General features: G+C 41.0%; 1 protein-coding gene across 1 annotated transcript in view; it reads left to right on the top strand.

Moving 5' to 3' along the window:
* Nucleotides 1–13,996, top strand: part of SORCS3 (sortilin related VPS10 domain containing receptor 3) — a 263,700-nt gene that overhangs the window by 230,685 nt on the left and 19,019 nt on the right. The window contains exons 15-19 of the mRNA XM_062496294.1: nucleotides 387–504; nucleotides 1,989–2,122; nucleotides 6,284–6,397; nucleotides 7,863–8,034; nucleotides 12,201–12,387. Coding sequence (XP_062352278.1) covers nucleotides 387–504; nucleotides 1,989–2,122; nucleotides 6,284–6,397; nucleotides 7,863–8,034; nucleotides 12,201–12,387 — 725 coding nt within the window. The remainder of the gene's footprint in view (nucleotides 1–386; nucleotides 505–1,988; nucleotides 2,123–6,283; nucleotides 6,398–7,862; nucleotides 8,035–12,200; nucleotides 12,388–13,996) is intronic.

Here is a 13,996-nt window from a genome sequence, read left to right as displayed (position 1 = left end):
AATAATTAGAACAACAAAAATTTTAATCTCATAAGTGGCTTGGGTAAAAATGTAGATTAGTGAAAGACTTGGAATAATGAAACAATAAAATTCTCTGTCCTCTAAACATCACAATAAGGGTGATTAGGCTTAGGTTCCATTTTGCTGGATGCTAGGGTGAGGGGAAGACCTTCTGACACAGGCTGTGTACAAGGTATCAGGAAAAGGCTAAACACTCCTGGGATGTAAGAACAGAAAACTATTATTCATGACTGAATACCATTTTCTGGCATTAAGCTCGAAGCAGTATTGGTTTCTGCAGCTGAGATTCAACAGATGTTATTTGCTGAATGGAAGTATGAGTCTGGCTCACTCTGGCTCTTCCTTTTCTTTTGTCCCATGCTCAGAGTTTTTGGGCACTTCAGTCTCCGTTCTGAGTGGCAGCTGGTCAAGGTGGATTACAAGTCTCTCTTCAGCCGCAGGTGTACCAAGGATGACTACCAAACCTGGCATCTCCACAATCAGGTATCCCCACTCTCTAGGAGGGCATTCGTGGGGCTTCCTTTTCCCCTGCCTTGAGTTGCCAGGTGGGAATGCAGTTATTCTTTACAGCAAAGCATATGGATTTTTTTTGTTTCCCTTGAAGAATATGCATGAATAAACATGGGGCCAGGCATTTATGGGCAAGTTCAGGAGATTACCTTCTATTTTTAAGAAAGTAATGCATTTCACCAGCTGGATCTTTTTGGCCTCAGTGCTTAGGGCAGTGTAAAACTATACCTTATGATTGAATTGTAGATGACACTGAATTCTTTGTAGCTCTGTCACTGACTCATGAAAATAATTTTGTTTCAGTTTGCCTCTTATTTCCCCTACTCAAAAATGAAAATAAAAACATTTATTCATCCTGCAGGTATCTGTAAAACTCTTGAATATCTGTAAAACCCTTGAATCTGAAAAGTTGTTGAATAAAAGGCACCAGAGAAAACCACATTATTTCATTCTACTCAAGGATATATGCTTTGCTTTTCATACACTGGCTTATTTTCATGCTGGAAATATTTAGGTCCTGAAGCAGCTATAACTGAGAGGTCAGTGACCTCTGCAGATTACTTCTGGGTTACTGGCTACCACTATGATGTCCCACACCCTGCAGGGTAGCAGAACTAGAGCCAGAACCATTGGCACTGTGACATTCCTGAATGAAATCCATGAATGAGAAATGAACATTAATTTGGCAAGGATAACCGAACTGAAGTAATGTAATTGAATAAATGAAAATAATTTAAATGAAAGAAAAGGGAAGACATGCAGCAGCCTTGAGAACCACTGTTAATAGGGAAGAGAAGTATTTCAATTAGGTATTGTCTTCTTTCTTACTTCTATGCAGAGAAATTATTTCTGCAAAATAGAAAATTCTGTTTATAGCAACTCATCTAGATAGCAAATGTTTGTTTTAGATTAACTACTCCCAATAGTGTTTTTGGAAAACTTTGCATTCAAAAAACCCAGTGAAACACACCACCAGAATTGTCTGTAACAAAGCCAACTCCATCACAGAAAGAGCAAGGGAGCTGAGCTCTCTGTTCCACACCTGGATTTTGTCCCCAGGCCTGGGCACTTGCTTTTGCTAGTAGATTTTATCTGACATATAGAAGAAACCCTGGTGTGCACCCGCAGTGTGTTTTCAGGATAATTCACAGGACTAGGTATTGGTGGACGCCTTCTGAAATGTGACATAAGTGGGTGTGATGGCTTGGGCATCCAGGCATTTTGGGCATATTGTTATTGGCATCCCAACTCAATGCTGAGCCCACTGTGCTCACGAGTCCCCCCACAGAGACTTTTGGTTTTGCAAAGCCACAAAAGAGAGCAGGACTCCAACTCCCCACCCTCCCAGTGATAAATGCTTGTTTTCATTGCCTTTTGTGTCTTTTGAAAAAGTGTTCCATTTACGACCCAGCTGCCACTACAACTCTGTTTCTCCTCTTGTTCCTGGGCCAATGAAGGGGGAGCCTTGTGTCATGGGAGAGAGGAAGATCTATAAAAAACGCAAGCCTGGAGCCCAGTGTTCCCTAGGTCGGGACTATTCCCAAACTGTGGTGTCTGAGCCGTGTGTCTGTGGCCAAGGAGACTTTGAGTGGTGAGTATGTGACTCTGAGGACTTGGGCAGGGCTGTAGTTTTGTCCTAAAATACTACCCAGACAGAAAACCTTGCAGAGGAACTGGGCTTCATGCGGCTTTCTGGCTGTGATCATAGAATACAGCAGAAGTGTGGCCCCCAAACCTGCTGAGTGAAGGAGGCTTCCCCTTCATCTGCCGGAAATACTTGTTCATCTCCATGAGAAATCCAAGACTGGAATTCAAAAGCAAAATAGTTGCAAGTACTGGTGGACATTTTATGTCTGTTATTCCAGAATAGTGACAACCAGGACTTCTCTGATCCAAAATATATTCCTTTCAGAAGAAGGAAGGTATTTCTCTGTCCTCACTCCCAAGGTCATTGACTTCCTAGGGGACAAGCCAGGAAAACATGCACATTTTTATCATTATTCCTCTGAATTGTTGGGAACAGTTTATTGCTTCTTAACAACGTTTTATTGAAAAATTTCTGACAGGGCTTCTGTGACATGACTGTACAGCCCACCCTTGTCAGATATAACAACTTGTTTTGCATAAATATTGATGTTTCTAACTTAATGGGACCATAATTTTCAAATTGTTTTAAGGTCACTTTGACAGCAGCTTAAAAATAAAGAGGGGGAAAATGAGACACTGCTTGCTATTTCTTGACAATCAGAGATAGGAGATGGGAGAATGCATGTCAGGATCTCTGCACAAGGAATTCCTACGTGACACCTGTAATAGGCAGTAATTCGAAGATTTAAGACTGTCAGTGTCTGTGACGTTTGAGCTTAAATGATCAGAATGTCATTTAAATGGAATTCAAAATACCCTGAAAGATGATCAGCTGAGAAAACATCTTAATCTTTATAGTAGGTTATTCAGGATCAGTGTCAGTCAGTACTGGTGTATTCCTGAGCACTTCACCTACCTTCAAATACTTTCTGAAGAGATATGAGGCATGAAATTTGTACATTTATTTGGATTTAGGCCCACAGTTGAGACTCAGAAACTCTTTTAGATCATGGACATAGTGAAATGCAGCAAAATTAAGAAAAAAATATCAACCAAAGTATTTTCTTGAATGTTGTGGTAGTTTGTCTTTAAGAGCGAGTCAGGGATATAGAACAGAGATTTTCATCAGATCTGGATGGCTGTTTAATTTGTTCCTAATGTCAAGATTACATCTGAGACTCCATATCTTGACTCATGAGATCTTTCCCCTTCGTTCTCAAAATGGGAGCTTTCAGGACAAGCTATCTTGCCTTGCAGTGTCTGTCCTTGGCACTGGAATAGGTTTCTGGAGTCAATTCCAGCACCAATCTCTAGAGGTCCTTATGAATTTGTTTGGATTTTTTTTCCTTACACTGTCTTTACTTCACCCACTTTATATTTCATGGTGAAGTTTGTGTCTTCCAAGCAGCATATGGAAAACTGTGATAGCTGAATTGGCCTTAAATGCTGCCTTGAAAAGGGTCTGCTTCAGAATGCATCTTTTCAATCACTTGATGGGTTCCTTGCATGCATTCAATATCATTTTTGCTTAACTTTCCCACTAATATGAGAGGATATTACTGTTAAACTTGTCAGTCCTGCAGAGGAAATGCAATTAGAGGACAACAAGCTGGCTTTTGTTTCAGACCCTGCACTGCCAACAGAATTGTTAACTGGCTTCCAGTTGCAAAATTGTTATAGCTGGTGATGGAGAATCAGAAGAAACTTTATGGTGACTTTTGATGCTGCTCAGCAGGGCTGACTGGAAGAATGTGTGAGACAGTCCATTTGAGGAAGATACCAGCAGTGCTGGAAACGGGGCACCGAGCTTGATTATTTTAAAAGTGATTTTTTCAGAGAGGAAGGGTGGATTCATCTGCTCTGATTTGTGACTTCTAAAGGATGAGACAGTTACTTAGTTAGTGGCAAGACACAGGTTGTTCCAGAATATATTCTAGATTCATCTGCCTTCCTTGGGATGTCAATATGAGAAGGAGAGATGCTGATAAGTGCCTTTTCTCTGCTCACCAAAGGGTGGACAGGACATGTGAAAGGACAGCTTCTATTTTCACTTGATGCTCTTTCAAGAAAAAAATGGCTCCTTTTCAAGGAAAAACATCCACTCAGCCTCTTGTGTCTGGGCTCACAGTTGCCAGTTGTTCTTGAAAGCACTGACTGGTCTGTGGCTTGGGTTGAGCTGAGCAGGTCCTGTGGGGTGTCAGGGGGAGGAGGAGGGCCAGCAGCCAGGACTGTGTGACCAGCAGGTCCTGGCAGATGGGCCCTCTGCTTCCTCAGTGAGAAGGTTTGGAGCTGGTTCAGGGCTTGGAGCACCCCTTGCCACTTGCTGTGCTGACACCTGCCCTTGAGAGCTGTGGGGATAGGACAAATAACTGCAGGAGCCCTCCAGCACACGCTGTGAGGGGTGTGCTCCCTCCCATTTGGTCACAGTGCCCTTGCCCCTGTCTGCCTCATGTTTGCAGTGCTGTTCCCTGCAGTTAGATATGAGGCTGATCTAAAATTCAGGGGCATAAATCATAATAATGCCCCAGTTCAACAAATCCGTGTGAGTCAGGATCGGGGTGACTCCTGCCAACCCTTGCAGTCATTTCCAGAAGCAAATCCTGGCCTTTCTCTAATGGAGAGAATGGCAGAAGGATCTCATAAGTGATATTAAAGTGCTTGCTGAGCTTTCTTTTCCCTCCTCCTGCTTCTTTATTTACTCTGTCAAGATAGCTTTTCTGAGAAAGACAGCACAGCAGCTGGACTTGATTATTTCCTTAACTTATGCAAACCCTGGGGCGTATGAGAGAGAAGGTGGGCAGCATGTGAGGTTTTAATATACGTTTACCAGAAGTTAATGAACAAGCACAGAACCTTGAGGGCACACAGCAATGTTGTCTTTAATTTTATTAAATATTTATGGAGCTCTTTTCTTCTTTGGGGCAAAGTACATCTCCTCCTGAATATTTTTAATTACAAAGTCCCTGCCAGGCATTTTTGACTGTGCAGGTCGGACCCACTGAGAATGATTAAATTGAATGTTGAGAGAAGGAGCATTAGGGAATCTCCAAACCATTTCAAGTAGCTTACAGAATTTTTGCCCTACAAAAAAAGAACAGTAGCAGCCTGGGTCATTGGAGACATAGCACAGTTTTTGTCACACCAAAGCTCTTCCTAGAGACTTTCTGTTGGCAGTTCAGGCTCTGAACAGGGAAAGGATAAAACTCAGAGTGTCCTAAAGGACACAGAATACTCTCAAGACAGTGGCTTCTGTAGTGTCTGTGTTTTCATAGAGGTTTAGCATGTTGGCATTTGTTAACTTGCTGCAGGCAAAAATCCAGAATCTCTTTTTATTTGTCCTTTGAATCCAGCCTGTCAATAAAGACTGCACATAGAAACCCAATCCAGACCCTATTAAAACTTACAGAAAGCTTTGGATTAATCTTATTGCTTCATCATTGTATTGGCACACAAAGGCAGCTGTAAAAAGTAGTTTTGGATGTGGCTGTGTACACTGCCACTCTTAGGTGGTCCAAGGAAGAATCAATACCCTGGATTGCCTTCCCTGTGTGACACAGTACCATGTAATCCTTAGACGATGAAGCTGGCTGTATTTTTGTTTAATGCTGGAAAAACATCAGCTGTTTTTTTTTCTTTCAGGCAAGTCACAGCTCAGTCAGGGTGCCCATTAACATATGTAAATATACATATTGTGGCTAGTTGTTCAGGAAGTGTTCCTAGTGTTTTATATTCCTAGCCACTGTTGTGAAAAGTGACATTAGATCTTAGCATTAGCCTGCTTCATTCTAAAAGCAAAGAGTGCAAAAAGCAAACAAACCAAAGGAACCCAAAAAGTGACATATAAGTTGGAGATTAGTAGGAAAAGAAACTAACAATACAATATCCTTTCTGAATCTCAGTCATGTTTTGATGGTGAATGAAGCATAAGTCCTCCAGTGCTCTGTAAGGTTGATAGCTCTGCTGTTGTTGGGATCAAATGCCTTCAGTGAATTGTGTTCCTGCCTCTCAAACTAGTCCATCACTTTGTCTCTGGAAGAGCCCAATCCATGATGTTGTGCCATCCCAGCAGAGAACCACCAATATACACCTTTGGGGAACATCACCTAAAACTCTGAGCTAACTCTAGTGGAGGGTACAGTGATGGACTCATGACTTGTCTCCACAGTGACTATGGATATGAGAGGCACAGCAACAACCAGTGCATCCCAGCCTTCTGGTTCAGCCCATCCTCCCTGTCCAAGGATTGCAACATTGGTCAGAACTACTGGAACAGCACTGGGTAAGTGCATCTTGCAATCTATCTGGTTTTGGTGACTGCAGTAGACAAGAGAACCTGGATAGCTCTTTTTTCCCCTCTGTATCCCATTATGCTCTTTTTCTGTCTTATCCATGAGGTGGTGTTTGCAACAGCATCTGTATGGAAAATTGCCTTGTTCCTCAGAGAGAGAGGGAGAAGCACATTAACATAAGTGACACGTAGATATTGCATTGCTAGCAAGTGATGTGGGATCCCTGGAGCCTAGACTTGGAGCTCCCCTTCATTGCAAAATTAAAACACAAATCAAAAAGGTCTGTCTGAGAGACAGCTGAACATTTAAACGGACAGGTTTAAGGTATTTCACATTGTGTTTTATTGAACCTTTTACTATCTTACAGCTCCTATTTATATCAGCTTCTAGGAAGGCTCAGATGAACATTTTTTAACCTCTTTTATGTTTTCTTCCTATGCCATTTTCACTTTGTGCATACAATACCTTGCATTTCAGACAAGCTTCATGTACTGATTTCTCCTGGTCTAACCCAGAACAGATGGCAAGTGTTGGTTTATTATGGCAACATCACTTTGCAAATGCTCTACTATCATGCAGGAAATGCTGTGAGACTTGAATTTCACTGGCTGGTGCAAAATTGCAATGTTCTTTCTAGGACAGGGCAGGCCCTACAAATTTTGTAGGGGTGATTCTGGGTCATGTGTCCTGCCTGGTCGATGGTTATGGCAGGAACCAGCTCTGTTCCTGGCTGGTTGATGCAGGTGGCTGGATGAAGTGAGGCTGCTGGGAGTCCAGAGGCATTTGACCTTAGAGACCCCCTTTCAGCTGAAAAGTTGCTTTGAATATGGGATGTAATTACAGGAGCCTTGACCAGTATGACTGCTTGTAGCCTTCTTGACAGAGAGCAACAAGAAAATAGTTGGGGTTGGTATGAAATTAATAGAAAGAGTTAACCCCCCTCAACAGCACCAGCAATAGCCAAGTGTCTTGCTGTTTAGCCAACCTCTTCCAAGAAGAGCCGAGAGAAAAACCCATACCTCAAATAATTTTAAACCTGAATTGGGCAAAGCCCTTAGCATATTTTTTCAAGTGCCCTCTAGCCCAACAGAGGCAGACAAAACCTAATTAATGGTATAATTAAAAAGCCGGGATGCAGGATGCAATCCTTCAGGTGTTGGGTTGGAGGAATTCTCTGCCCTTTAGTAGGGCAGAGTAATTCACCTCCACAATGTGCTTCTTCTCAGTGATGCTACCAAGAATCTCTGGAGTAAGTTGAATTGTGATTGGTTTGGCTTTCTCCTACTTAATAAAGCATTGGGTTTCTTTGAATCTTCCTTTCAGTGAGGGGATCGTGCAGGCAGTTAGCCTTTGAAAAAACACATGCATTAATGTGGAGAGACTAAACAAAAACAAAACAAAGGATCATTTCTGCCCACTGTCTGAGCCCCATGTGCTTTTGTTACTGTTCCCCAGGTACAGAAGGATTGTGTCTAACAACTGCACAGATGGCTTGCGAGAGAAGTACATGGCCAGGATGGAGAAATGCCCTGGAAAAGCACCTCAGGGATTGCACATCCTCACCTCCAATGGGAAGCTGGTCATGGAGCAGGGGCACAACGCCACCTTCATCATCCTCATGGAAGAGGTGTGTCAGTGGCCTCAGTAAACATTTCTCTGTGTGGCAGGACTGGCAACTCTTTTCCTTCACTTTTTAGGCTGCTGAGAGGAAAATAGCAATCAAGGTGGGGGGGGGGGGGGTCATGAAATGGTGAATGGTCCTGAGATTCATGAGACTTAAAGAATTTAAGAGAGTTGAAGGCTACAGTGACACATAGAAGCAGGTCATATTGGGTCACACCAAAGGTGTTTGGTTATCTTGTCTATCAGTGATGATGTTAATGCTGAAGAAAGATAGATCTGGTCAAAAAATTTATTTCCCCACTCACTTCTTGCTGCCTGTAGTAACCTGCAGTTTACTGAGTTCATGAGGAAGAAGTGGTGTTTCTGTGATCAATAATTCTGTATCTGGGGTGCAAAGTTCTAACTTCAGCTTTTCTGGGAAAGGTTAAGAACAGTGTGGAACATGTTCACACTCATGGGGAACAGTGAGAGGCATTGTTATTTTGCAGTAGGAATTGAGTCTCCTCAAAGCACCTCTAGCCCCCAGCCCTTATCTATTGTATTCATCTACTGGTACAGTTCCCTCTGTAGCCAGCAGTAGCATAAGTGACACCAGACCATGCTGATGCCAAAAGCATCAAAATGTTGAGGCTCTTCTGGCCAGGGACTTGGGGTGGTTCTGGAGAAGCACAACATTTTTTCATCATATTTTCTGTCCTGTGTATGTTATTTTGGAGCAGTAGCTGGAGACAGCCAAGGCAGACCACCCACAGACAGACACATTCTCACACTAAATTAAATTCTTATATAGTAGTTAAGTATTTCAGTGGGACCACACTAATCTGACAGGGCCTCTTTACTACTTCCTCAGAGGTTCATGCGTGCTCTGCTTTTATACAAGTGGGATTTCTTGTCTACTTGCTGCTTCTTTTCTATTCTGCAGACTTGACATGGTAAGACAATTTGTGTAGACACTATGAGTGGGAGTTCAGAAAAGAACAGCTATAATCTAAAAATTAGGAATCAACTAGTAATTTATTAAGGAACTCAAGTGGAACTGCTGTGTATGAAGAATGATAAACAGATGGGGAATAAGGCAGCAGTCAAGGTAGCTGAAGAGTGGAAGCTTGGCAAGGATTTAGAGATTGAGGAGGCAGCTGAATAAATATGTGAGGGTGTTCACTCTCATGTCTATTGTTGGAAAATAATGGTAGTTAGAAAAACATTTCATTGAAACAGCCTTTTTTCTTTCCTAAGGGAAGAGGATCTTCAGAACATGTCTCTGTAGGTGAACAGCTTATTCCACAGAAAGTTGTGTGTTGAGTTTGTTTCTTAAAATAATAGACTTTGAAGAAGAAAAGAAAAGGAACACTGAGATTTTGGACAAAGGTATCCCAGTCTTTTAGTGTGAACTTGAGAAGAATTGTGGCCAAAGATTTCCTTATGACTTGGAGGAAATAATTTCTTTAGAGGTCTTAATTATTATTTGCTTTGCTGTCATACAGATTCATTCCTGGCTTCCTCCACCTTCTTTGTTAAGTCTCTTCACTGAGCCAGACAGCAGCCTGGCCAGCCCTCCTATGGACACATCTGTGTGGTCTCCATCAGCCAGGTCAGACTCACCCTGATGAGCCAGCAGTTCTTCCCTGCCTTCTAATACACACCCTCAATGTATGGAGGTCACTGACCTTAGGACTGTCAGTGGTACATGAAGACTTCATCATACTTAATCAAAACCTGAATTTCTCAGGATTTATAGAATTAGCTTTAGCAGGATTATTCACAGTGTGAATATCAGAATATGGGTGTGGCAATGACTATGGACAAAGAAATGCAGAATGACTGATGGTTTTTCTGTGTTTTCAGGAATATGGGGCTGGACTGTAATTTGGACTGTATGCATGCAAAGGAACATGAGGAGATAAGAACCTTTTTGGACTGTTTTTTTTTAATTCTGAATTTGGTTTTGGTCACAAAGAAATAATAGACTGCCAAATAGCTGTTGTGGAGTTGTGTTCTCGACCACGTCTGTTCACTGATTCCATACTCAGAGAAAATCCTTGTGACAGCCCATACCTTGTTCCCTTTCAGTTATTTATGGGGCTTAAAGCAACAAAATGTGCCTCTTGAATATAAATGGATAGCAATGATTTCTTTTTCCTTTTGAAATACCTCCACTTCCCTTCTATTTTAATTTATATTTATAAACTCCAGAATAGCTGACATCTTTGTGTGGGACTAGTGTGCTTATTTTAATATTTACATACTGGATACAGAGGTATGGAAAGGAGAAAGAAAACATAATTAGTGTGATGGGCAGACTTCGCATTAAAGACCCAGCTCATAACTGGGTGAAAAGATCATCTGCTACTGTTTAGTCATGAAAAATCTGTTCCTGCTTCTCTATGTGAAACCATCTCATTTCAGATAGAATCATATTGGAGAAGCAAGAGCAAAATAGAAAAGAGAATTGTCAGGCAAGGGAGATGAGATGCTGTGATTGGTGCAAGAGATTTTAGCCTGAGGTCATCAGTGATGAATCCACCCCAGATCAAATTTTTATCCTTTGTTCAGTATCTTCCGTATGAGATGGACTTGGGGTCTTAGTGCATTCCCTTGAGAAGTGGTTGTGAAAGGTTTAACAAGCTGTGGGAGCCTTTCTATCAAATAACTGAGTATCTCAAGAGTGTAATTTTGCTCCTGCTAGAGAATTTTTTAGAGTGACTTTAAAAACTCTCTGTCTACAGGAAGTTACTGACTACTCAATATTATAGGTATGTTTTAGTGTCGCTACCACTTTAGTCCTTTCTGACTGCTCTTTGGTTTATACTGATTTTTTAATGTCCAGGTAGGGCAGAGGTGAAAATGAGGTGCCCTGATCAAGTCAATAGCCAAAACTCCCCTGGCTCCCATAGAATGGGGTTGATGGAGCAAGGAAGGAGAGAGATCTAACATATATTCAAATATCCATATTTCAAAAACTACATGCAATAATCCTGATTATATGAGTGTCTGAAGAACCCAAGTATATTCTCAAAGTAAATTGACATCTGAAAGATACCCTACCTGCACTCTGACTTCTTCATGCAGGTATAGTCTATGAGGAGGGTAAATTCTGCGGGAGCTGCTAGGGTCCTGATTTTCCACACATGGGACTTGCTTCATTGTGGTCTGGCTTCTTGGGTGTTCTCCCTGTGCAATTAACAGCTATAATGGGGTTTACAAGATGACTGTAAAATATTTATGAATTTTCCATTAAAAAAGGTAAATTTATGAACAGAGATTTTTTTTTTATGATTATTTTCTTTTCTATTCAACTTTCAGATCACATCCTCAATATATGTAGGGATTGACTTCAGTTTGGGGCTAGGAACATCTCTAAAATGTAGTGGTATCTTCTTCACCCCCAGTGAATACAGTGCAGATCTTTCATGAAAGGAAATTACTTGGCACAATATATCTTATATATATGCAGAAAGCTAAAGCTATAGAGGTTTAATCTGAGTTGTAGTTTTATTTCAGTTTAGTGAAATCACTGCAGTGGGCTTTAGCTTTGTTTAAATTAGCCTTGTTTTTGTGTTACATTAGTCAGCTGGGGGCAAGTATAAAATAAGGCTCCAAGAAACCAAAATAACAGACACTTGTACAGTTCAACTACAGTGGTTTAAAGCATGATTTAAACTAAAATAGTGCAACTCCTGTCTCCAGACAATACCTGTGGTGCTGGAATTTCTTTTCTGTTTTTCCCTCTTTCATTTAATAACTGTCATTGACAGTAATCCTAGAAGAGATTTTCTCATCATCTGCTTCATTCTCCTGTGTATCCAGGCCCTGTCTCTGTGTTGACTGACATTAGACCAGAAAAAAAAATAAAAAATTCTGTCAGTCCTCACCATGGGACTCAACCTGTATAAATTCAGCTATTCCAAAGCTGCATGTCTAGATGAAACTGGTCTTCTAAACTCTGTATAATCAGGGGTGGATATTTGCAAGAGATGATTCATGTCACCTGTTTCAGTTACTTGAGGATGGATGTTGGTCTTTTCCTGTCTGTGTCTTGACACTTTGGGAAGTGACTGAACAAAGCTTGGCTTTTTTTGAAAAGTTGCTACTTTGTGTCCATCCTAATGAAATGGAACTAAGTGAGATGGAGGGTAATATAAATCCCTTTGATCAACCTTTCTATTGCAGGGTGATCTCCAAAGGACAAACATCCAGCTTGATTTTGGAGATGGCATTGCAGTGTCCTATGCCAATTTCAGCCCTGTGGAGGATGGCATCCGCCACGTGTATAAGAGTGCTGGAATCTTCCAGGTGACAGCATATGCAGAGAACAGCCTGGGCTCAGACACTGCTGTCCTTTTCCTGCACGTGGTCTGTGAGTACTTCCACCTGTCAGATTCCTTGGGTGAAAATCTGACCTCACTGAAAGTCCCTGCAGCTTCAGTGGGGCCTAAGAGTAGATGCAAACTCACGTAACACGTGCTCTTCCAAAGGCTTGGGCTTCTAGACACTCTTCTAACTTGTTAAATAGATTTTATTGAATGAATAAAGGGAAAGACAAGGGTATTTTTAACACGAGTATATTTGCAGTCCTCAGTTACAGAGAAAAGTTTGAAAATGTCTGTTGGGCTTTCTGAAAGGGTCAGAGACCAAGCAGCACATGAAACAAAATCCAAATGTGTATTTTCCATATGTGTCTTATTCCAAGAGGATTAAACTACTAAATTTTGAGTCACTTATTCAGAATTTAAGAGTTTACAGTGCTAATTTAATGAAATAGAAGCATTATGCTGAGCATACTTCCTGAGATATGAATGTACTGAGGGCTAATGTGCTGCTTTTTTACTTTTCATGTGTTTGACATGCACCCCTGATGTTTCTGTCCTGTTTGGTGGATCAATGCAATTTCTCTCCAGCAAACATGAGCAAACTTAAATATCTCAGTTAAGTTCTCAAAGGAGAGAGCAGAGAGGGTGGAATGCAAGATGAGACCAAAAAGTTCTTTGATGTACTCTCAGATCATTAGATTTTCTGTGTTCAGATGCACCCCATCAATTTTGCCCCTAATGGTGACCACAGCCATGTCTGCCTTCCCTCTTTGCCTGTGAGAATGTCTTACATACTGCCTTTTGCTTGAGCTTTTCTGCTGAAAGAAAACACATTAGAAATTTCCAAAACTCAAGAACTTTTTTCTCCATTTTAATTTCCAGCTCCCTGTGTGAAGGAATAAATGTTCCTTGAAGCTTTTATTATGCTCATAATTCCCTCAAAGTCAATCATGGCTGCACTTAACAACCTGTTATTAGAGCATTAACTGTTTTTTGCTTCACCTTGGGCCATTAGCTGACAAAAGTGATGGTTACCTGGTAATAACAACCAGATTTGTATGGATTATCTGATTTTTCTCAAAGGAACTGCTTTTTCATGGTGAGGATTTTAAAGCAGAATTCAACAAAGGACAGTTCTTTGACCTGGTTTTGCTGCTCCACCCTTTTTTTCATCAACCTTTCAGATCTCTCCTTTGACTTTTATAGTATTCTTAGGTGACCAATTTATTACCATGGTCTCTAGAGAAGTATTTGGCAAGCACTTACATTCATGCTAATACTGAAATAAGATGACACCTCAGTACTAAACTTTTAATATATTTGGAAGTACTGGTCAATATAGGAGGTTTGACCTTGAAGTTCAAATGTACAAATATGCCTGAGAATCATTCTTACTATACAATCACTCTGGTACTGGGATCCTGTGCTAATAAAAAATAGAGAGAAAAAGGCTCCTTGGCCTCAAGCAAAATTAATTTTCTACCCTGCAGCTTTATTAGCAGCCAGTTAACTTTTCATCTTTCTGGAATGTGCTGACAAGTTGCTTATTTTGCTGTTTAAAGGAAGAAAAGATATTAGTGTTTTTCCTCTCACTTGCACTGTCACACAATATTTAGGGGAACCTGCTGTTCTTGCAAACCCAGAGTACTTCCTATG

Source organism: Cinclus cinclus, chromosome 7 (genome assembly GCF_963662255.1).
Source record: "Cinclus cinclus chromosome 7, bCinCin1.1, whole genome shotgun sequence".
NCBI lineage: Eukaryota > Metazoa > Chordata > Aves > Passeriformes > Cinclidae > Cinclus > Cinclus cinclus.
Note: the sequence above shows the minus strand (reverse complement) of the source record. Positions and strands in the feature narration are given on the sequence as shown.